At 50.0% G+C, this 23,683-nt stretch overlaps 3 protein-coding genes across 15 annotated transcripts; 1 reads left to right on the forward strand and 2 right to left on the reverse strand.

Annotated features, from left to right (window-relative positions):
- The first annotated feature begins 2,200 nt into the window (after positions 1-2,200).
- Positions 2,201-5,454, forward strand: LOC132454739 (keratin, type I cytoskeletal 13-like). Of its 8 annotated transcripts, XM_060048285.1 has the most exons (9): positions 2,201-2,855; positions 2,982-3,064; positions 3,164-3,320; positions 3,485-3,646; positions 3,760-3,885; positions 4,201-4,238; positions 4,272-4,454; positions 5,054-5,116; positions 5,151-5,454. In XM_060048285.1, exons 1-9 carry the CDS (start codon positions 2,385-2,387, stop codon positions 5,446-5,448), a joined length of 1,581 nt encoding a protein of 526 aa, XP_059904268.1. In that variant the 5' UTR covers positions 2,201-2,384; the 3' UTR covers positions 5,449-5,454. The 8 variants fall into 8 exon arrangements, 7 of the variants coding, with proteins under 7 accessions (XP_059904268.1, XP_059904266.1, XP_059904270.1 ...); XM_060048283.1 differs by having other exon boundaries at positions 4,201-4,454; positions 5,054-5,105; positions 5,149-5,454; XM_060048287.1 differs by having other exon boundaries at positions 4,201-4,418; positions 5,054-5,105; positions 5,149-5,454.
- A 2,431-nt stretch (positions 5,455-7,885) lies between these two features.
- On the reverse strand, positions 7,886-11,093 carry LOC132454737 (keratin, type I cytoskeletal 13-like). Of its 6 annotated transcripts, none has more exons than XM_060048277.1 (8): positions 10,437-11,078; positions 10,228-10,310; positions 9,972-10,128; positions 9,648-9,809; positions 9,409-9,534; positions 8,876-9,093; positions 8,222-8,268; positions 7,886-8,187 (listed from the first exon to the last, which is right to left on the reverse strand). In XM_060048277.1, exons 1-8 carry the CDS (start codon positions 10,956-10,958, stop codon positions 7,892-7,894), a joined length of 1,611 nt encoding a protein of 536 aa, XP_059904260.1. In that variant the 5' UTR covers positions 10,959-11,078; the 3' UTR covers positions 7,886-7,891. The 6 variants fall into 6 exon arrangements, with proteins under 6 accessions (XP_059904260.1, XP_059904259.1, XP_059904263.1 ...); XM_060048276.1 differs by having other exon boundaries at positions 8,222-8,277; positions 10,437-11,072; XM_060048279.1 differs by having other exon boundaries at positions 7,998-8,187; positions 8,222-8,277; positions 8,821-9,093; positions 10,437-11,092.
- A 2,427-nt stretch (positions 11,094-13,520) lies between these two features.
- On the reverse strand, positions 13,521-19,285 carry krt98 (keratin 98). Its single transcript, XM_060048290.1, has 8 exons — positions 18,842-19,285; positions 17,948-18,030; positions 17,372-17,528; positions 16,994-17,155; positions 15,563-15,688; positions 14,782-15,002; positions 14,053-14,063; positions 13,521-13,683 (listed from the first exon to the last, which is right to left on the reverse strand). Exons 1-8 carry the CDS (start codon positions 19,217-19,219, stop codon positions 13,589-13,591), a joined length of 1,233 nt encoding a protein of 410 aa, XP_059904273.1. The 5' UTR covers positions 19,220-19,285; the 3' UTR covers positions 13,521-13,588.
- Between the last annotated feature and the right edge of the window lie 4,398 nt (positions 19,286-23,683).

Genomic DNA, 23,683 nt, shown 5'->3' on the forward strand with positions numbered 1-23,683 from the left:
ACGATGGTCGCCATGGCTATGATATCATCAGCGGGGAGACGATGAGGCTTCAGGAGGAACAGTCATGTACTGTTCAATACCAGTGTGCCAACAGAGACAAAGAGAACGCCCAGAGCACTGAAGGAATGGGGACTCCCCTGCTCCCTTTCACCTGGAGAGGTATTCATCGGCTTGGAGCCACACCCTCTCAGGACCTCAGAGGGCATTCAGCCCCTCACACCTCTCACAGCTGCATTCGACACACACACAGGCACGCACACACGGGCACACGCACACACGGGCACACGCACACACACAGACATACGCACACACAGACACGCACGCACACACGCTCAAACATGCAGACACACACACATACACAAACACACACACACACACAAATTCCCACAGCCACCCACGCACACACCCATGCTGACATGATTCATCATTTCATCATTATAAATTATTAAAAGAAACAATGTTTCATTCTCTGCAATTAATAAACTGCACGTAAGGGATTGCATAGTATACAGAACACTAAGGTAAGGGAGTGCATAGTGAACAGAACACTAAGGTAAGGGAGTGCATAGTGAACAGAACATTAAGGTAAGGGAGTGCATAGTATACAGAACACTAAGGTAAGGGAGTGCATTGTGAACAGAACACTAAGGTAAGGGAGTGCATAGTGAACAGAACATTAAGGTAAGGGAGTGCATAGTATACAGAACACTAAGGTAAGGGAGTGCATTGTGAACAGAACACTAAGGTAAGGGAGTGCATAGTGAACAGAACATTAAGGTAAGGGAGTGCATAGTATACAGAACACTAAGGTAAGGGAGTGCATTGTGAACAGAACACTAAGGTAAGGGAGTGACGGGGACAAACATGCAATCTCCACAGTGACTGAACATCTTCACCAACAGTCCCCCTCAGACGTACATGACAATATCGCGTTTTAAAGTAAAATGCATCTTGGACATAATTTATGGTTCTTTAACGCATGGACGCGAAGGAGCTGCATTCTCTGAAGACGACTGAATAGGTAGGTCAGCACAATGTGTGTGTGTGTGTGTGTGTGTGTGTATCTGTGTGTGTGTGTGTGTGTGTGTGTGTGTATGTGCCCTTGTGTGTAAGTAAGAGCTCCTTTAAAGCAGGACACAGTATGAGAGTGTTTCCCAATAAAGCAAACACTAACGTTCTTGTTATGAAGAGGCCCAACATCATGTGAAGGTCAGCGTAATTCTCTTGGTTTCCAGAACAGAGTCCAAACCATGGTGGTGTTCTGAGAGGGGTCGCGACATGAGGAGAGTCTTAAACCCATGTAATGGAACAAGCTTTACTGAGACGCTGTTGTTCAGGTCTGGACATGAAGAGAATGCCAGGGAAGTCTGCCAAGAGAAACAAACATCTGGGGAATCATCTGCAGAAAACATTCCGAACCCGATGCCAGCTTCTGAGTTACGATTCATCTACTCCACCCTAATAACTCCGCCATCTGAGTTATTAGGACAATGTCTGCGATGTGTTTGGACGATGCATACTAGTAGTAATAATAATATTAACAGGGATCTTTTGAGGCGTTGTGCAGCTAAATAAATAAACCAACCAACCAAATGAATGTGGGCCTACAACACCGCTATGAACTCCATCTCCTCGGCCCACGTCAGGAACGCAGAGTCGCTCAGCAGCTTCTGCAGAAGACTCCAGACTCACCTGTTCAGAGTTCACCTCGACTCTGCATTGCCTCTCCCCTACCCCCCCCCCACCCCTCTTATACACTTATAGTATGTTGTACGTCCTTGCACTTAAAAACAGTGCTTAGCAATGTGTACCATCTTATCCTAGTTACCTCTGTTGTGTACAGGGAATGGGTTAACCAAGTGATAGTTAGTGCTTGGCACTTGGTTCTATGAACATCCTTACTGTACCGACACAATATATAGTTGTTTCTCTTCCTGCTGACAAATGGACTTATTGTAAGTCGCTCTGATTAAAGGGTCTGCTCACCGCCCTGAATGTTAATGTAACTGTAACTGTCCACCAGAGGAACTAGGTGAAGGCAGGCTAACCCAAACCCTGTTTCAGATTTATGACTCGCTTATGTTTGTGTTTCCTCTCCTCTCCTGCCATCCACACAACAACAGCTTCTTGTTAACAATCAGTGTAACGAGCTGGTGGGTGCCCACCCTCCACCCTCCACCCTCCCTCCAAACACGTATGGGTGCAGCAGGGCGTGTGTGGCAGGTGGAGGAGTGTTGTGGCAGCTCCTCCCTCCAGCCCGTCTCTGCGCCTCCTAGTCCTCCTCCGCTGTGGGATTATAAAGAGCAGGGCAGGAGCAGGGGAGTGCACCACAGTCGCTCTCTCCTCGTCTCTTCTTCTCCAGGTTCTCCTCTCCAACAGCAGCCATGTGCAGCATCGGTAGCTACGGCGGTGGAAGTGTAAATGTCAGAAGTTCCAGGAGTGTGTACGGCGCCCCCGGCGGTATGAGGGTCTCCACGAGCTCCATGGGCGGCGGTGGCGGCGGTGGCAGCTATGGGTTCGGCTCCGGAGGCGCTGGAGGCTACGGCAGCGGTAGCGGCTTCGGTGGTGGCGGCGGCTTCGGTGGCGGCGGCTTCGGTGGCGGCGGCTGCGGCTTTGGAGGAGGAGGAGGAGGAGGAGGCGGAGGAGGAGATGGCTTCGACGTTAGCGCCAACGAGAAGGCCACCATGCAGAACCTGAACGACCGCCTGGCCACCTACCTGGAAAAGGTGCGCTCCCTGGAGCAGGCCAACGCCGAACTGGAGCTGAGGATCCGACAGTTCCTGGAGAACAAAACCTCTCCCGGATCCCGAGACTACTCCGCCTTCTTCGTCACCATCGCCGACCTGCACAACAAGGTACGTCCCCTGAGCTTCAGGAAGACCTCCGCCTCACGCTGCTTACCGTCCGTCCTCCTGAACACCTCGCTTAATGACTCATCCTTCCTTTCCTGCGTTCTTTTGCCCTGCTCTTCACCGCTCTAGATCCAGGGCGCCACGTGTATCAACGGAGGCATCTACCTGGCCATCGACAACGCCAAGCTGGCGGCGGACGACTTCAAGACAAAGTAAGAAGACCAGAGAGCGACAGCAACCGTGACTGCGCAGGCTGACTGTAGAGAGCGGATGTCTCCGAGAGTAGTCCTCGCTAACGCTGTGCTCCACAGGTGGGAGAACGAGCTGAGCATGCGGCAGTCGGTGGAGGCGGACATCGCCGGACTCAAGAGGCTGCTGGACGAGCTGACTTTGGCCAGGTCTGACCTGGAGATGCAGATTGAAGGGCTGAAGGAGGAGCTGATCTTCCTGAAGAAGAACCATGAGGAGGTGGGTTTGTAACGCCAGGCTCCCGTCATGCATGTCTCCCCGTGTCTCCTCGTGTCTAACCGCCGTACGCTCTGATCCTAAACACAGCCTTTCAGAAGCTCAGTGGAGATGCTTATTTCTTGTCCAGCCTCTAACTTCAGTCTTCTTCCCGTCGGCGCTACCAGGAGATGCTCGGCCAGCGGCAGCAGATGACGGGCCAGGTGAACGTGGAGGTGGACGCGGGGCCGACGCAGGACCTGAACGCCGTCCTGTCGGAAATCCGCGAGCAGTACGAACAGGCATCGGCCAAGAACAAGAAGGAACTGGACGCCTGGTTCCAAGAGAAGGTAGGGGCCGAGGACTCCACTGGACAGAACATGTTCTCCGTTCTGTATGCTGCGTCGTGTTTCCATCTTCATAAGTGTTTATCTTCAGCTCCTTGTGTTTGATTCCATCGCAGGCGGCGACGGTCAAACAGGAGGTCGCAGTGAGCACAGAAACCATCAACACGTCCAAAACTGAGCTCTCAGACCTCAACCGGCTGCTGCAGTCCCTGCAGATAGAGCTCCAATCACAGCTCAGCATGGTGGGTGCACTGCTGCCTGCGGAAGACCGCACCTTAGGGTGTGGTCAGCGGATAGGGTTACCTGAGTTAATTAGGGTGTGGTCAGGGGACAGGGTTACCTTAGTTAATTAGGGTGTGGTCAGGGGACAGGGTTACCATAGTTATTAAGGGTGTGGTCAGGGGACATTTGTACCCTAGTTAATTAGGGTGTGATCAGGGACAGGGTAACATAGTTAGTATTTTCCACTATTGAACCTAAGAGAGGTGACATTGGTCCATTCCTCTCCCCTCCTAAACACTCTCTCCCCCATCCTCTCCCCTCCCTGCGGACCACAGAAAGGGTCACTCGAGGGCACGCTGCAGGAGACGGAGAACCGGTACTCAGGTCAGCTGCACGGCTTCCAGTGCCAGGTGACCAGCCTGGAGGAGCAGCTGGTCAACCTGCGCGGTGACATCGACCGCCAGGGCCAGGAGTACCAGATGCTGCTGGACGCCAAGACGCGCCTGGAGCTGGAGATCGCAGAGTACCGCAGACTGCTGGACGGGGAGGCCAGGTGGGTCAGGGGACGGGCCACGTGTCTTTACCCGAGGTGATGTCACATCACCAGGTGTGAGTGTTGTCAGCCGTTACAGGCCCTTTGATGATCTGCATTTCCCTGTGTCCTCATGACATCACAAGTGGGCGTGTCCACCTAGATGTATGCTGGATAGATCAGTCTACCTGCATACCCAGTGGATCGTAGCAAACGTTTCTGATCTGTCCATCATACAACTAGGTAGACACACCCCTTTGTGATGTCACTAAGGTACAAGAAAATGCCGATATTCAAATAGCCTATAATGGGTAATCACACTCATACCTGGTGGCAGAATATCACCCCTTTAAGGCACGCTTTAGAAACGTGTGCCACCACAGCATCCATCAATGCATTCACATAAAAAAGGTCAACAGGGAAGTAAACCCACGGGAGAGGACATATAAGAGGAGATAGTTCTTTATTAATCCAATAGGGAAATCACAGCACATGGGAGGAGAATCCATACCATCTCATGGTATTGCTTTATTTACAATTTGTACTCAGCAAAATAAACCACGATAATCATAATCAAAAGGCTCTGATATTCAGGGAAGGTGACTGGATTTAATGGCTTGCTTAATCTATAATAATATTCTTCTCCCCACCCCTAGCACTGGCAGCAGCTCCAGCTCCAGCACCACCACTACCAAGACCACCTACCGCGTGGTCACAGAGGAGTACGTCGACGGAAAGAAGGTGCTCTAAGTCGGCTGAACCCACCAGTAAGGACAGCCCTCTCGACCGCAGGCAGAGCACCAGGCGAGGCCAACAGCTCCCCCCTACACACCCAGGAACCAGAGGCCAACACCTCCCCCCTACACACCCAGGAACCAGAGGCCAACACCTCCAAACTACACATCCAGGAACCAGAGGCCAACACCTCCAAACTACACATCCAGGGACTCCCCTCTCCTACACACCCAGGAATCAAAGACCCAGAGCTGTCGTGTCGTGCCCGCTGTATTTGGATCCAATCAAAATAATAAAGAGTGCTCTACCTTGCTGACTAAAACGTGGCCCTGAGAATCATTCATCACCTATTTTTGCATCAATATAAGCTTCTGTTTTGGTGGACCTTCCCTCTCAACCAATTGATAACATTTACATTCAGGGCGTTTATCAGACGCTTTTATCCAGAGCGACTTACAATAAGTACATTTGTCAGAAGAAATATCACCAACTATATATCACTACAATAAGGATGTTCCGAGAACCAAGTGCCAAACACTAACCATCACTAGGTTAACCCATTCCCCATACACAACAGAGATAGCTAAGATAAGATGCTCCACAATGCTAAGTACTATTCTTAAGTGCCAGGACGTACAACATACAATAAGTGTGTGTATTATGTGCCAGATGTGCCTGATTAGCTGTTGCAACTTTTCCTTTTCGCCTTGAGTCTTACGGAACCATGAATAATTATACGATTTTATGATCATTCTGACTCATAGCAGTTTGTGTAAAATGGAACCGTTATTCCCGGTTGACTTCGGCTAAGACCCACCGATCGTTCAGACGACCACGGTCAAAGACCTCGGGCTTATGGATGCCGTGTCGTAATGTGACCCGTTTACGACCAACTCCAATTCGGCCGAATGTTAAATGAATCAAACTAGATTATATGTAAAGTACATATGATATACCGACATTATAAAATCAAGGCCAAACTAACATTTTAGAAACTGGTCCCAGGGTCAGGAGGAGACTCGTTTGACCAACTCCAAGTCGGCATTTTGTTGAATAAGAATTACTAGATATTGTAAACATTTTGTACACATTATAACTACATTGGCCAACAAACATTTTAAAACGGGTCTCCGGATGGCGGTGTGGGTGAAATCCCCCCAGGGTGAGACCCATGTTCACAACATTCATTTGACCGTATGTTGGATCCATGTAACTTTTATGGTTACGTAGATAATATATTAATTTCAGATTTACAGTAAAATAAATGCACCACCAAACATTTAGAAAGGTCAAAGTGGACCTAAGTGGATGTCATGTTTTAAGAAGACCTTTTCGACACACAATTGGCCAAACACATCATCAACATTTGGAAAGAGCTCTTGAAGTAACTCACTTCCAGAATCAACCTAATTCTTCTTTCAGGTCCCTACTAAGAAACGCTCACATAATTAAGTAATAATAATTATAGTATAATCATTCATGATATTCTTATAATTATAATAATTTGGTTTTATCAGAGCCTACGGAGATCCTATTAAGCCCCATTGTATCGAACTTGGTTGCAGTTCCATTCGAATTCCACTGGGGTTGATAGCCTGACTGCAGATTGAATCGGGGTCTATGGGGCTAGACGGCTAAATGTATCTCTTTCACCTGCTGCTGCAATAGAAGCTTCTGTTTTGGTGGACCTTCCCTCTCAACCAATTGATAACATTTACATTCAGGGCGTTTATCAAACGCTTTTATCCAGAGCGACTTACAATAAGTACAATTTTTAGAACAGTTTATCGCTGTCTGTAGAGTAAGGATGTCCATAGAACCAAGTGCCAAGCGCTAACCATCACTAGGTTAACCCATTCCCTGTTCAGAACAGAGATAGCTAAGATAGGACGCTACTCAATGCTGAGTAGTATTCTTAAGTGCCAGGACAAATAACATTCAATGAGTGCGTACATTAAGTGCCAGATGTGCCTGATTAGCTGTTGCTACTTTTACGTATCGCTCTGAGATAGTCTAACGGAACCCTGAATAATTATAACATTTCATGATCATCCCGACTCATAGCAGCTTGTGTAAAATGGAACTGTTATTCCCGGTTGACTAGGCTAAGACCCACCGAACGTTTAGTCAAGAACATATAATCTAGTTTGATTCATTGAACATTCGGCCGAATTGGAGTTGGTCGTAAACGGGTCACATTACGACACGGCATCCATAAGCCGGAGGTCTTTGACCGTGGTCGTCTGAACGTTCGGTGGGTCTTAGCCGAAGTCAACCGGGAATAACGGTTCCATTTTACACAAACTGCTATGAGTCGGAATGATCATAAAATCGTATAATTATTCATGGTTCCGTAAGACTATCTCAAGGCGAAAAGGAAAAGTTGCAACAGCTAATCAGGCACATCTGGCACATAATACACACACTTATTGTATGTTGTACGTCCTGGCACTTAAGAATAGTACTTAGCATTGTGGAGCATCTTATCTTAGCTATCTCTGTTGTGTATGGGGAATGGGTTAACCTAGTGATGGTTAGTGTTTGGCACTTGGTTCTCGGAACATCCTTATTGTAGTGATATATAGTTGGTGATATTTCTTCTGACAAATGTACTTATTGTAAGTCGCTCTGGATAAAAGCGTCTGATAAACGCCCTGAATGTAAATGTTATCAATTGGTTGAGAGGGAAGGTCCACCAAAACAGAAGCTTATATTGATGCAAAAATAGGTGATGAATGATTCTCAGGGCCACGTTTTAGTCAGCAAGGTAGAGCACTCTTTATTATTTTGATTGGATCCAAATACAGCGGGCACGACACGACAGCTCTGGGTCTTTGATTCCTGGGTGTGTAGGAGAGGGGAGTCCCTGGATGTGTAGTTTGGAGGTGTTGGCCTCTGGTTCCTGGGTGTGTAGGGGGGAGGTGTTGGCCTCTGGTTCCTGGGTGTGTAGGGGGGAGGTGTTGGCCTCTGGTTCCTGGGTGTGTAGGGGGGAGCTGTTGGCCTCGCCTGGTGCTCTGCCTGCGGTCGAGAGGGCTGTCCTTACTGGTGGGTTCAGCCGACTTAGAACACCTTCTTTCCGTCGACGTACTCCTCTGTGACCACGCGGTAGGTGGTCTTGGTGCTGGAGCTGGAGCTGCTGCCAGTGCTAGGGGTGGGGGAGAAGAATATTATTATAGATTAAGCAAGCCATTAAATCCAGTCACCTTCCCTGAATATCAGAGCCTTTTCATTATGATTATCGTGATAATAAAGCAATACCATGAGATGGTTTGGATACTCCTCCCATGTGCTGTGATTTCCCTATTGGATTAATAAAGAACTATCTCCTCTTAAATGTTCCCTCCCTTGGGTTTAATTCCCTGTTGACCTTTTTTATGTGAATGCATTGATGGATGCTGTGGTGGCACACGTTTTACAAGTGTGCCTTAAAGGGGTGATTTTCTGCCACCAAGTATGTGTGTCACCATCCATTACAGGCCATTTGAATATCGGCCTTTTCTTGTAACTTAGTGACATCACAAAGGGGCGTGTCTACCTAGTTGTATGATGGACGGATCAGAAACGTTTGCTAGGGTTCACTGGGAAGGCGGGTAGACTGATCTATCCAGCATACATCTAGGTGGATATGCCCACTTGTGATGTCACGAGGAGACATCAAAGGGCCTGTAACGGCTGACAACACTCACACCTGGTGATGTGACATCACCGCTGTAAAGACACACGCAGCCCGTCCCCTGACCCACCTGGCACCCCCGTCCAGCAGTCTGCGGTACTCTGCGATCTCCAGCTCCAGGCGCGTCTTGGCGTCCAGCAGCATCTGGTACTCCTGGCCCTGGCGGTCGATGTCACCGCGCAGGTTGACCAGCTGCTCCTCCAGGCTGGTCACCTGGCACTGGAAGCCGTGCAGCTGACCTGAGTACCGGTTCTTCGTCTCCTGCAGGGTGCCCTCGAGTGAGCCTTTCTGTGGTCCGCAGGGAGGGGAGAGGATGGGGGAGAGAGTGTTTAGGAGGGGAGAGGAATGGACCAATGTCACCTCTCTTAGGTTCAATAGTGGAAAATACTAACTATGTTACCCTGTCCCTGATCACACCCTAATTAACTAGGGTACAAATGTCCCCTGACCACACCCTTAGTAACTACGGTAACCCTGTCCCCTGTCCACACCCTAATTAACTAAGGTAACCCTGTCCCCTGACCACACCCTAATTAACTCAGGTAACCCTATCCGCTGACCACACCCTAAGGTGCGGTCTTCCGCAGACAGCAGTGCACCCACCATGGTGAGCTGTGATTGGAGCTCTATCTGCAGGGACTGCAGCAGGCGGTTGAGGTCTGAGAGCTCAGTTTTGGACGTGTTGATGGTTTCTGTGCTCACTGCGACCTCCTTGTTGACCGTCGCCGCCTGCGATGGAATCAAACACAAGGAGCTCAAGATAAACACTTATGAAGATGGAAACACGACGCAGCATACAGAACGGAGAACATGTTCTGTTCAGTGGAGTCCTTGGTTCCTACCTTCTCTTGGAACCAGGCGTCCAGTTCCTTCTTGTTCTTGGCCGATGCCTGTTCGTACTGCTCGCGGATTTCTGACAGGACGGCGTTCAGGTCCTGCGTCGGCCCCGCGTCCACCTCCACGTTCACCTGGCCCGTCATCTGCTGCCGCTGGGAAAGCATCTCCTGGTAGCATCGGCAGGAAGAAAAGAAGTTAGAGGCTGGACAAGAAATAAGTATCTCCACTGAGCTTCTGAAAGCCTGTGTTTAGGATCAGAGCGTACTGCTGTTAGACACGATGAGACACGAGGAGACATGCACGATGGGCGCCTGTCGTTACAAACCCACCTCCTCATGGTTCTTCTTCAGGAAGATCAGCTCCTCCTTCAGCCCTTCGATCTGCATCTCCAGGTCGGACCTGGCCAGGGTCAGCTCGTCGAGCACCCTCTTGAGTCCGGCGATGTCTGCCTCCACAGACTGCCGCATGTTCAGCTCGTTCGCCCACCTGTGGAGCACAGCGTTAGTAAGGACTACCCTCAGAGACATCCGCTCTCTACAGTCAGCCTGCGCAGTCACGGTGGCTGTCGCTCTCTGGTCTTCTTACTTTGACTTGAAGTCGTCCGCTGCCAGCTTGGCGTTGTCGATGGCCAGGTAGATGCTTCCGTTGACACACGTGGCGCCATGGATCTAGAGCGGTGAAGAGCAGGGCAAAAGAATGCAGGAGAGGAAGAATGAGTCATGAACTGAGGTGTTCAGCAAGACGGACGGTAAGCAGCGTCAGCCAGAGGTCTTCTTGAAGCTCAGGGGACATACCTTGTTGCGCAGGTCTGCGATGGTGACGAAGAAGGCGGAGTAGTCTCGGGATCCGGGAGAGGTTTTGTTCTCCAGGAACTGTCGGATTCTCAGCTCCAGCTCGGCGTTGGCCTTCTCCAGGGAGCGCACCTTTTCCAGGTAGGTGGCCAGGCGGTCGTTCAGGTTCTGCATGGTGGCCTTCTCATTGGCGCAGACGTCAAAGTCATCTCCTCCTCCGCCACCTCCTCCGAAGCCGCAACCGGCACCATAGCCGCTGCCGCCACCGAAGCCGCTGCCGCAACCATACCCACCGAAGCTGGCACCGCCACCATAGCCGCGGCCGTCGCCGATGCTGTTGCCGCAACGGATGCTGCTGCCACTGCCGTAGCCTCCAGCGCTTCCGGAGCCGAACCCAAAGCTGCCACCGCCGCCACCGCCGCCCATGGAGCTCGTGGAGACCCTCATACCGCCGGGGGCGCCGTACACACTCCTGGAACTTCTGACTTTTACACTTCCACCGCCGTAGCTACCGATGCTGCACATGGCTGCTGTTGGAGAGGAGAACCTGGAGATGAAGAGAGGAGGAGAGAGCGACTGTGGTGCACTCCCCTGCTCCTGCCCTGCTCTTTATAATCCCACAGCAGAGGAGGACTAGGAGGCGCAGAGACGGGCTGGAGGGATTAGCTGACACAACACTCCTCCACCTGCCACACACGCCCTGCTGCACCCATACGTGTTTGGAGGGAGGGTGGAGGGTGGAGGGGGGAGGGTGGAGGGGGGAGGGTGGGCACCCACCAGCTCGTTACACTGATTCTTAACAAGAAGCTGTTGTTGTGTGGTTGGCAGGAGAGGAGAGGAAACACAAACATAAGCACAGTAACTCCTGAGATCATCCGCTGACCTTTTGTTACCGCGTGCATGTTCCCATTTGTAGCCGTCAATGTATGAGAATCCATTATTGTCGACCGATTTGCTTAATTACAGGGCGCCATTATGAATCAGGTCCTGGGAGTTGAGCCAGGTACAAAATAACAGCCCGGTCAAACTGGCTGTTTTTGTTCATTTGAGTCATAAATCTGAAACAGGGTTTGGGTTAGCCTGCCTTCACATAGGTTCCTGTGGTGGACAGCCTTCTGCATACATTCATGGTTACATTTACATTCAGATTAAGGGCATTTAGCAGACCCTTTAATCAGAGTGACTTACAATAAATCCATTTGTCAGCAGAAAGAGAACACTCAATACATCTCTGTCGGTACAGTAAGGATGTTCATAGAACCATGTGCCAAGCACTAACCATCACTAGGTTAACCCACTCCCTGTACACAACAGCAATAGCTAGGATAAGATGCAACACCATGCTAAGTACTATTTTTAAGTGCATGGACATACAACATACAATAAGTGTGTAACGGGGGTGGGGGGGGGGGGGGGGTGTGGGGGGGTAAGGGGGAGGCTATAGAGTTACCTGCAGCACACACACACACTAACAAGAAGGTCCTCCTCTAGAAATTGTCTCTGGAGGGCAGCCCTTGGGTCAAATCGGAACTCTGACACAGCATTATATATATATGTTTAATATATATATAATGCTGTGGTGGCACACGTTTTTAAAGAGTGTCTTAAAGGGGTGATATTCTGCCACCAAGTATGAGTATCCATTACAGGCCTCTTTGAATAGCCTTTACTGGACTTAGCGACATCACAAAGGGGCGTGTCTACCCATGTATGATGGACAGATCAAAAACGTTTGCTACGGTCCACTGGGTAGGCGGGTAGACTGATCCGTCAAGCAAGTTCAGTTTAATATAATCATCTTAAACTACCGGTTAAGTTTAATATAATCGTTATAAACTACAGGTTAGGTTTAATTTAATCATTTTAAACTACAGGTTAAGTTTAATATAATCATTTTAAACTACAGGTCAGGTTTAATATGTTCATTATAAACTACAGGTTAAGTTTAATATAATAATTTTAAACTACAGGTTAGGTTTAATATGATCATCATAAACTACAGATTAGGTTTAAAATAATCATTATAAACTACAGGTTAGGTTTAATATAATCCTTTTATTCTACTTCATTTAAGAATGCTCGATTCTGATTGGCTGGGAGGGGTGCATTAATCCGGCATATTGCCCGCTGATTTTTGCATCGCCACCGTAGCCACGACATCTCACACTGTCCACACGGAAACGATTTTTTATTTTTGAAAAGTTCTTGTCAATTTTGGACCAGCGTTTCGGGTGCCTGCAAACACACTTTTTTGAAACCAGGTCCCAGGGCGAAAAAGAGAAAAATTTGTTTTGTTTGATTTGATTTGTATTATTTTTCTAGCTTTACATACAGCCCAATGGTAAATATAATTACTAACTGTTCATTAAAATGTATTTTCTGCTCAATCTACAAGGTTTAACAACAGCCTTCTCCTCCTTGACTATTTGTACACAGCGCACAGGCTTGATGACCATGCTCCGCCGACGTCTTCTTCTTTTTTTGCTGGAGAACCAGCGCCACACAGTGGCCTTGAATATGTACTACAGCGTTTCTACAGCTAGATGGGTTTTTGCAATGAGTCTGTCTTTACGGAGAAATTTCTGAAACGCTGCCAAGGAAAACGGAGGGAAAAGATTGTTTTTGCCCCTGTGGACGGGCCTATGAATCATGTTTACCAATTGTCTCAATGACTGTATTCATGGTCACTTGGCTGCCTGTATCTTCCCATGATCATTCACTAAAATCAAATCTTCAGTTCAAAACAGTACTTAGCATGGTGTAGAGTCTTATCCTAGCTATCTCTGTTGTATAAGGGGAATGGGTTAACCTAGTGATTGTTGGTGCTTGGCACTTGGTTCTATGAACATCCTTACTGTACTGACAGCAATATATATCGTTGTTTCTCTTTCTTCTGACAAATATACTTATTGTAAGTCGCTCTGGATAAAAGTGTCTGCTGAACGCCCTCAATGTAAATACTTGGCCTACAACCGGAGTACCTTAGCGTTCTTTGTCGCGCTACCTTCTTAAGATGACACCAGCTTCCATGAAGAATCACATGAACAGATGACCGACTCAGCTAAGAATTCACAGCACACAGTGGAGTAGGATTTGGACTGTCAGGTTTTATTAAAGGTTTTATCATTCGAGGTGTGACATCAGGTGTTACATCATCACTGTTCCTCCACGTCCACGTCGGTGGTGCGCTCGCTGCTGACCACCCGGCCGTCCACCACCGTCTCCACCACCGTGATGGTCTTGGTGACCACTGAGGAGAAGCACATCCACCGTCAGCCTCAGATATAGTACTGGTACACACACCACGAGTACCAGGTATAGCACTATAATACATCCACCGTCAGCCTCAGATATAGTACTGGTACACACACCACGAGTACCAGGTATAGTACTATAATACATCCACCGTCAGCCTCAGATATAGTACTGGAGTGTTAGTTATAGTACTATAGTAGACAGACCATGAGTATTAGTAGTGCTAGTACTAGTTGTACTCAGACCATGATTATTAGCAGTTATAGTACTAAAGTAGACAGACCATGAATATTACTAGTACTATTATAGACTGGTAGTATTATAAGTTGTGACCCTATGTATAATAGTAACACTATTCGCTTACCTTGCCTGGAACTGAAACCAGGCAGGACGGTGAGGGGAGGGAAGAGAAAAGAGAAATGGATTAGAGGCGATACCTGGATGCCGGCAGAGGGCTTATACATTTACATCAATATATACGTTACGTATATATACGTAATGCTCTTTCATTCATTCTTTCATCGACCAATCAAGCTCACAGCTACAAACTACGGACGGGGACTTCACTTTGTAATACATATTCTTATTCATAGAGTTTCTATTCTTTTCTTTAGGAATAAAGGGGAGCAAAACAACGGTCCCTACATAGTACGCAGGCAAAAGACTAAACATAGTTGACCAATGAAAAGCTTGTCTTCTTTCCGGTGAGAAGGTATTAGAATCCCATCGCCAGCTCCTGGCTCATCTACCCACCCCCCCAGGGCTGCCCTCTGACCCCCAGGGCTCCCCTTGACCCCCCAGGGCTCCCCTTGACCCCCCAGGGCTGCCCTCTGACCCCCCAGGGCTGCCCTTGACCCCCCAGGGCTCCCCTTGACCCCCCAGGGCTGCCCTCTGACCCCTCAGGGCTCCCCTTGACCCCCCAGGGCTCCCCTTGACCCCCCAGGGCTCCCCTTGACCCCCCAGGGCTGCCCTCTGACCCCCCAGGGCACCCCTTGACCCCCCAGGGCTACCCTTGACCCCCCAGGGCTGCCCTTGACCCCTCAGGGCTGCCCTTGACCCCCCAGGGCTGCCCGCGGGGCTCCCCAGCACCCACCTCTCGTCCTCCCCGTCAAGCAGCCGGCGGTACTCTGCGATCTCCATCTCCAGGCGGGTCTTGAGGTCCAGCAGCATGTCGTACTCCTGCTTGTGGTGGGCGATGTTGGCGTGGAGCTGGAACAGCTGCCCCTCCAGGCTGGTCACGGTGCACTGCAGCCCGTACAGAGTGCTCTGGTAGCGGCTCTGGGTCTCCGCCAGCGAGCCCTCCAGCGACGATTTCTAGAGGAGGACCTTCTTGTTAGTGTGTGTGTGTGTGTGCTGCAGGTAACTCTCGTATGTTCATCTGGACTCTGCACAGCCCCCCCCCCCCTTACACACTTATTGTCAGTTGTAAGTTCTGGCACTTAAAAACAGTACTTAGCATTGTGTACATCTTATCCTAGCTATCTCTGTTGTGTACGGGGAATGGGTTAACCTAGTGATGGTTAGTGCTTGGCACTTGGTTCTATGACCATCCTTACTGTACCGACAGGGATGTATTGTTATATTTATATATATATATATATATTGTTTCTCTTTCTGACTTATTGTAAGTCGCTTAAAGTCGCCCTTAATGTATACTGGATGTTAATGTGTGCTTGTTGCATCTTAATCTTGTATGCGTGCTTGAATGTGTGTGTCTATGTGCGTGTGTCTTGCTGTTTATATGCGGGCGTGTGTGTTTGATGGGTGTGTTTGATGGGTGTGTGTGTGACTAAGTCAATCTGTTCATGCTGGCCGAGGTGAGGTGTCTGTCTTCCCTCCCTAGAGAGACTTCCCAGGGCTCGGGCTAGTCCTACCATGCTGAGGTGGGACTGCAGGTCGATCTGCAGCCTCTGGCACGTTGTCTTCAGCTCCTTCAGCTCCATGCGGGCCTTCAGCAGCAGCTCCGACTCCTGCTGCACCTCCACCTCGATCACAGAGATCTACACAGGCAGAGCGGGGTGAGACAGGCAGAGCGGGGTGAGACAGGCAGAGCGGGGTGAGACAGGCAGAGCGGGGTGAGACAGGCAGAGCGGGGTGAGACAGGCAGAGCGGGGTGAGACAGAGTGTGACAGGGCGAGACAGGGTGTGACAGGTGATGTTGTGGTCTACAGTAGTGCTCTAGAGGTCTACAGGTGGTGTTGTGGTCTACAGGTGGTGTTGTGGTATACAGGTGGTGTTGTGGTCTACAGTAGTACTCTAGTGGTCTACAGGTGGTGTTGTGGTCTACAGTAGTACTCTAGTGGTCTACAGGTGGTGTTGTGGTCTACAGGTGGTGTTGTGGTCTACAGTAGTACTCTAGTGGTCTACAGGTGGTGTTGTGGTCTACAGGTGGTGTTGTGATCTACAGTAGTACTCTAGTGGTCTACAGTAGTACTCTAGTGGTCTACAGTAGTGCTCTAGTGGTCTACAGTAGTACTCTAGTGGTCTACAGTAGTACTCTAGTGTTCCATAGTAGTACTCTAATGGTCTACAGTAGTACTCTAATGGTCTACAGTAGTACTCTAGTGGTCTACAGTAGTACTCTAGTGGTCTACAGTAGTGCTCTAGTGGTCTACAGTAGTACTCTAGTGGTCTACAGTAGTACTCTAGTGTTCCATAGTAGTACTCTAATGGTCTACAGTAGTACTCTAGTGGTCTACAGTAGTACTCTAGTGGTCTACAGTAGTGCTCTAGTGGTCTACAGGTGGTGTTGTGATCTACAGTAGTGCTCTAGTGGTCTACAGTAGTACTCTAGTGGTCTACAGTGGTGCTCTAGTGGTCTACAGTAGTACTCTACTGGTCTACAGTGGTGCTCTAGTGGTCTACAGGTGGTGTTGTGGTCTACAGTAGTGCTCTAGTGGTCTACAGGTGGTGTTGTGGTCTACAGGTGGTGTTGTGATCTACAGTAGTACTCTAGTGGTCTACAGTAGTACTCTAGTGGTCTACAGTAGTACTCTACTGGTCTACAGTGGTGCTCTAGTGGTCTACAGTAGTACTCTACTGGTCTACAGTAGTGCTCTAGTGGTCTACAGTAGTACTCTAGTGGTCTACAGTGGTGCTCTAGTGGTCTACAGTGGTGCTCTAGTGGTCTACAGTAGTACTCTACTGGTCTACAGTGGTGCTCTAGTGGTCTACAGGTGGTGTTGTGGTCTACAGGTGGTGTTGTGGTCTACAGGTGGTGTTGTGGTCTACAGTAGTGCTCTAGTGGTCTCCAGTAGTACTCTAGTGGTCTACAGTAGTGCTCTAGTGGTCTACAGGGGTCTTACCTTGGACTGGTACCAGCTCTCCAGCTCCTTGCGGTTCTTGGTGATCATGGTCTCGTAGTGCTCCCTGACCTCCGTCATGGCCTGGTTCAGGTCTGTGGCGGGGGGGGCCTCCACCTCCACATCCACCTGGCCGCCCACTCTGCACCTGATGGACTCCAAGTCCTGCAAGGGTCAGAGCCAGACCTCCGTCAGCACTGGGGTATGCCTCTCACCCGGGACTGGGATGTCCCGGGAGAGGACCAATGAGAGAACCCTTCAGCCCAGCGCGTGAGTCCAGGCCCCCCCCAGGCCCCCCCCAGGCCCCGCCCAGGCCCCCCCCAGGCCCCGCCCAGGCCCCCCCCAGGCCCCGCCCAGGCCCCCCCCAGGCCCCGCCCCTACCTCCTGGTGGTTCCTCTTCAGCACAATGAGCTCCTCCGTCAGGGACTCGTACATGGACTCCAGGTCCATGCGGTTCATGTTCATCTCGTCCAGAACCCTCTTCAGACCCATGGTGTCGGCCTCCACCACCAGCCTCATGGCCTGCTCCCCCTCGAACCTGGGGAGGAGGGGAGGGGAGGGGAGGGGAGGGGAGGAGAGGAGAGGAGAGGAGAGGGGAGGGGGGAGGAGGAGGAGAGGGGAGGGGCGGGGAGGGGAGGAGAGGAGGGGAGGAGGAGGGGGGAGGAAGAGGGGGAGGGAGAGGAGGGGAGGGGAAGAGAGGAGAGGAGGAGAGAGGAGAGGGGAGGAGAGAGGAGAGGAGGAGAGAGGAGAGGAGAAGGCCGTTAGTGGGAGAGGTGCTCAGCTCTGCACCATGTTACACCTTGAGCAGCTGTGAAGTGGCACGTACATGGCAGCTGCTAAAATGTACAAAGCGGCTAAACTGAAAATGAGCGCAGTCTCACACACACACACACACACACACACACACACACACGCACACACACGCAAACACACACAGTGCTCCACAGGACCACTCACTTCATCTTGAAGTCGTCAGCTGCCAGTTTGGCGTTGTCGATGTCCAGGATGATCTTGGCGTTGACCCTGTAGGCGAAGCGGATCTGAGAGAAGAAGACGAGAACACAACGCATGAAGTAAACGAGGAGGAAGCACACTCGTTCATACGGACAACGAAGGGGGGCCGATGGGTGGGTGCTTCACTCGTTGGGGTGACGGGGTCGTGCTTTGGTTTCACTCTAGAGGGGGGAGGTGAAGTACGGCCGTCAGAGCCATCTTGGAGCTTTACACCGAGATAATAGTCCCACGGAACGAGGTGTTAAGGAAACCAAGAGGGTGGGGCCGGGCGCAGTGGCTCAACCAGCCCCGCCCAGCCCCGCCCCAGCACTCCTCTCCCAGTCCCACCAGTCCGACCAGTAAGACTGGTAAGACTGGCGGGCTCGGCCCTGTCATGGTTAACACACACACACACTCACACACACACACACACACACACACACACACACACACAGACGCACACACACACACTCACACACACACACACACACACACACACACACCTGAGGAGACGCGCCCATGCACGTCTCCTCAGGAGACGTCATGCCCTTCCTGTCATGATTCCCGGCACAAACACGACATGTGCAAACACACACATGAGCAGAATCAGACAAACACAAACACACACACACAAACACATACAGACACGCTCACTCACTCACACACAGGCACATAGACACACAGAGGCACACACACACACAAACACACACACACACTCACTCACTCACTCACTCACTCACTCACTCACTCACTCACTCACTCACTCACTCACTCACTCACTCACTCACTCACTCCCTCCCTCCCTCCCTCCCTCCCTCCTCTCTCTCACACTCACACACAGCCCTCTCTGCCGCTCACCTTGTCCTTGAGGTCTGCGACGGTGGCCAGATAGCCGCTGTGGTCGTGGGTCACCACGGTGCGGCTCAGGGTCCATTCCCTGATCTGCTGCTCCAGGCGGCCGTTCTCCTTCTCCAGGGTGCGCACCTTGTCCAGGTAGGTGGACAGGCGGTCGTTGAGGTTCTGCAAGGTGGCCTTCTCGTTGGCGCCCACGTGGAGGTCCAGGCCGCCGTCGAGGTTGAAGCTCCCGTTAGAGAAGGAGGTCCTGCCCCCGTAGGAGGGGCTGGGGCCGAAGCAGGCCACCGCGGTGGGGGAGGAGATGCGGGTCCCATGCCCGCCGGCGCCGCCGTAGACGCTGTTGGTCCTCTGGGAGGAGTAGGATCTGCTGGTGAACGACATGCTGAGGCTTCTGGAGGCCGGAGGAGAGCTGGAGACGTGTTCGGAGTGAGCAGCCTCGGAGCTCTGCTGGCTTATATAGCAGGTGACCCTCTGAGAGGAAAGAGAAGAGGGTAGATCCAGATAGAGGAGGAATGCGGCCCTGTGGCCCCCACCCTCTCGCAGCATGTGCGTGGCGGTGCCCCTCCTCTCTTATCATGTTTACCAGGAACCCGGGCTGCAGCATTTCTGGAGATCTGAGGAGCATTCCGTGCATACCTGGTTCTGCAGGTTTTCTGATCCGGCCCTTTCAGGATGAGCGAGCCTCCAGGCACCGCTCGGCGCCCCAGCCCCGGGGGGTGAAGCCTGCCCGGGGGTCTACTGCTCTGGTCCAAGGAGCACTGCGCTGCCAGCGTCAGCTGATGGTTCACGTGACCCAAACGCCTTCGCCCTGGCCAGCTGGCTCGGAGATACAGAGGGGCGTCTGAGAGCCTTTAAGGGGTTTACACCTGAGTGGACCGTCAAGTCAACATTCACCTCTCGACCTTTAGCATTCGGTTGGAGTGGAGTGGGTTGGAAAGGCCGATTTCATTTATATAAGAGAATAAATAAAGGTAAAAGACTGCAGTGTTTCTTTAATCCTTAACATTGTTTGTCCTGAACTTTTAAAAATGTGTTGTTGTAATACCATCCTCAAAACGCCCAAACCCTGGTAATCTTCACAGCATAACAACATGAAGTCTCCTCTCCTCATACATACCTTCAGCAATAAAACATATGAGTGCATGCCTTCCAATCACAGCTAGCCCCAGTGGGACACCCCCCCCCCCCCCTCTGGAGCCATGCAGGAGCACCATGAAGTCACTGCAGCCACAGTTATATAACCTTACAGCACAATTCAGAACCAAGCAGGCTGCATAATGACCGGCATGTTCCTCCCAGAGGTTTAGACACGAGTGTTACCATGGTGAGGACCGCTGAGTGTTACCATGGTGAGGACCGCTGAGTGTTACCATGGTGAGGACCGCTGAGTGTTACCGTGGTGAGGACCGCTGAGTGTTACCATGGTGAGGACCGCTGAGTGTTACCGTGGTGAGGACCGCTGAGTGTTACCGTGGTGATGACCGCTGAGTGTTACCATGGTGATGACCGCTGAGTGTTACCATGGGGAGGACCGCTGAGTGTTACTATGGTGATGACCGCTGAGTGTTACCATGGTGAGACAAGCTGAGTGTTACCATGGTGAGACGAGCTGAGTTTTACCTGGCGAGCAATGGGACAGACCGTCACCGGACGGACGCCCACAACGGCCCTAGGTGAGGGGTTTGAGTTGTGCATTCCCTTTGCTGACAGGATGAGGGGTTAGAGTTGTGCGTTCCCTTGACTGACAGGATGAGGGCTTTGAGTTGTGCGTTCCCTTGACTGACAGGATGAGGGGTTTCAGTTGTGCGTTCCCTTGACTGACAGGATGAGGGGTTTCAGTTGTGCGTTCCCTTTACTGACAGGGTGAGGGGTTAGAGTTGTGCGTTCCCTTTACTGACAGGATGAGGGGTTTCAGTTGTGCGTTCCCTTTACTGACAGGGTGAGGGGTTAGAGTTGTGCGTTCCCTTGACTGACAGGATGAGGGCTTTGAGTTGTGCGTTCCCTTGACTGACAGGATGAGGGCTTTGAGTTGTGCGTTCCCTCGACTGACAGGATGAGGGGTTAGAGTTGTGCGTTCCCTCGACTGACAGGATGAGGGGTTAGAGTTGTGCGTTCCCTTGACTGACAGGATGAGGGCTTTGAGTTGTGCGTTCCCTCGACTGACAGGATGAGGGGTTAGAGTTGTGCGTTCCCTTTACTGACAGGATGAGGGGTTAGAGTTGTGCGTTCCCTTTACTGACAGGGTGAGGGGTTTGAGTTGTGCGTTCCCTTGACTGACAGGATGAGGGGTTTCAGTTGTGTGTTTCCTCGACTGACAGGATGAGGGGTTTCAGTTGTGTGTTTCCTCGACTGACAGGATGAGGGCTTTGAGTTGTGCGTTCCCTTGACTGACAGGCGGGCGCCTGCTGTCGAGGGAGATGATCTATCTCGAGGCGTGGGAACGTTTGATCACACGCTCTACGTTAGAGAGTCCTCCGTGGCTCTTTTAGGTCCTCTGATTGACTCAGCCTTTCCATTCCCTCGGGACAAGCCTTTTTCTCTCCAGCTTATCCTCAGCTCTTTTTCTTTCCATTTGAAACATTTAATAAGGCTGTAAATCAAAGTGTCAATGCAAATAGTCAGTCGCGCTTTTTGACCGTAGATCTCATGTGTGGAGCAGTGACACAGATCTGGTGTTCAAGATAACAAACTGGTATTAACGATCACTGAGCTAAGTGTGGTGTAGTGAATGCATGTTTCATGTAGGGCCAACATTCCTGCGTGTGGAAGACAAAAGACCACGACAGCAGAGATAGAGTGGAACCATAAAGACTTCTTATGTCACTGAGTAACTTCCAGACATTTCGTGTCTTCAACACATCGCATTCAAACATGTTGTCGAACCAGAGGCTCAATGAGACATCGGCCTATCTCTCTGTCTCTGGATGAGATATATCACCGACACTCATCGCAAGAGCAATCCATCTTATAAAAGGTTTGCCTCAGGATCATAATTAATAATAATAATTCATTGCATTTATATATAACTTTCCAAGTTACCCCAAGCACTTTACATGGTGAGTGTGCTTTCGTGTGTGAATGCGTGTGTGTGTGCGTGTGTCTGTATGTGTGTGTGTGTGTGTGCGTGCGTACGTGCGTGCGTGCGTGCGTGTGTGTGTGTGCATGCGTGTCTGTGTGTGTGTGTGTGTGCGTGTTAGGTGTGTAGCACCCTCCTGGGTGATGTCTGGCTTCCGGGTTGGAGCAGAGCGACCAATCAGAGACGGGGAGAATCAGGGGGTTGGATGATGTCGCCCCCCCCCCCCCCCCCCCCCCCCCTCACACACACACACACACACACACATACAAACAAACACTCACACACACACACTCACACACACTCACCATGTAAAATGCTTGGGGTAACTTGAAAGGTTGCTATATAAATGCAATGAAATATTATTTATTATGATCCTGAGGCAAACGTATGATAAGGACCGTGCGAAAGATTTTGTTGTCTTCCTTTAATAAGGGGCTCTCCCAGACAGGTGACGTGTTAGAATGAAAAATACTTAAAGTTAAATTCTTCACTGTCTGCAGAGAAGCTCATCGTTGTGATCATAACAGCATGTCAAGTACCATGGTCGAGAGAGTCCGCCCTGCGCGCATCAGGTTCTGGTCGGGTGACATCCCGAGACGCTTATCTCCTCCACATCATCAGACTCAGAGCAGGTCTGACAGCAAGGGAGGGGACGCAGAGATACCAGAACCTGATCTGAGAGGAGATAGTGATTACTGTTGGGCAACAGCGCAGGCTTTAGTAACACAATCTGGATATCAGAATCTGGAGCCAGGCCAGAGCAAACAGATTCAACAGACACACTAAACCCCTGTTGTTAATGATTAACCTAACATTAACCTAAGCCAAAAATCTAACCTAACATATGCTAGGTAAGGTTAAGGATTAACCAAACATATGTCAGGTTAATGTTAGGTTAATCATTAACCTAACATCTTAGATTAATGTTAGGTTAATCATTAACCTAGTATTGTTAAGTTAATCATTAACCTAACATTAATCTAAGATGCCCTAATATAGTTAGGTTAATGATCCAAATCATCTGTTTGTTAATGATTGACAATCATAGTTAAAGAAAGTCAATCAATGACACTCCTTATGCATCCACGTCATTATTTGGCGAGATAAAATACAAACTAGAACATACAGTAAAATCCTGTAAATGATAATCCTAGCAGCGTCGCCTAGTTACCAGCCTAGTTACCAGCCTAGTTACCAGCCCTTCCTGTGAAGAGCCTTGTTGCTTCCTACCTTAACCTTGATCTCAACCATGTACCTTAACCTCAACCTTAACCGTAGTATTTTAACCTTACCGTAACCCCATAGTGTGCAGTAGTAGCGTATAGTAGTAGTGTGTAGTAGTAGTAGTAGTAGTAGTGTGTAGTAGTAGTTGTGTGTACTTCTAGTGTGTAGTAGTAGTAGTAGTGTGTAGTAGTAGTTGTGTGTACTTCTAGTGTGTAGTAGTAGTAGTGTGTAGTAGTAGTTGTGTGTACTTCTAGTGTGTAGTAGTAGTAGTAGTAGTAGTGTGTAGTAGTAGTTGTGTGTACTACTAGTGTGTAGTAGTAGTAGTGTGAGGTACTAGAGTGTAGTAGTAGTGTGTAGTAGTTGTAGTGTCTATTACTAATGTTTAGTAGTAGTGTGTAGTAGTATTTGTACTTTGTGTACTTCTAGTGTGTACGTAGTAGTACTAGTGTGTAGTAGTAGTGTGTAATAGTAGTGTGTAGTACTAGTGTGTAGTACTAGTGTGTAGTAGTAGTGTGTAATAGTAGTGTGTAGTACTAGTGTGTAGT

The sequence above is a fragment of the Gadus macrocephalus genome, chromosome 3 (assembly GCF_031168955.1).
Source record: "Gadus macrocephalus chromosome 3, ASM3116895v1".
In the NCBI taxonomy this organism is placed as follows: Eukaryota; Metazoa; Chordata; class Actinopteri; order Gadiformes; family Gadidae; genus Gadus; species Gadus macrocephalus.

Coding starts and splice junctions, on each gene's coding strand:
- LOC132454737 (XM_060048276.1), bottom strand. CDS start 10,958: ATGTGCAGCATCGGTAGCTACGGCGGTGGAAGTGTAAAAGTCAGAAGT. Junction 10,129..10,227: donor GCGGACGACTTCAAGTCAAA/GTAAGAAGACCA, acceptor TGTGCTCCACAG/GTGGGCGAACGAGCTGAACA. Junction 9,094..9,408: donor TCCAATCACAGCTCACCATG/GTGGGTGCACTG, acceptor TGCGGACCACAG/AAAGGCTCACTCGAGGGCAC.
- krt98 (XM_060048290.1), bottom strand. CDS start 19,219: ATGTCGTTCACCAGCAGATCCTACTCCTCCCAGAGGACCAACAGCGTC. Junction 17,156..17,371: donor TGAAGAGGAACCACCAGGAG/GTAGGGGCGGGG, acceptor TGACCCTTGCAG/GACTTGGAGTCCATCAGGTG. Junction 15,689..16,993: donor AGAGCTGGTACCAGTCCAAG/GTAAGACCCCTG, acceptor CTGCCTGTGTAG/ATCTCTGTGATCGAGGTGGA.
- LOC132454739 (XM_060048282.1), top strand. CDS start 2,385: ATGTGCAGCATCGGTAGCTACGGCGGTGGAAGTGTAAATGTCAGAAGT. Junction 3,065..3,163: donor GCGGACGACTTCAAGACAAA/GTAAGAAGACCA, acceptor TGTGCTCCACAG/GTGGGAGAACGAGCTGAGCA. Junction 3,886..4,200: donor TCCAATCACAGCTCAGCATG/GTGGGTGCACTG, acceptor TGCGGACCACAG/AAAGGGTCACTCGAGGGCAC.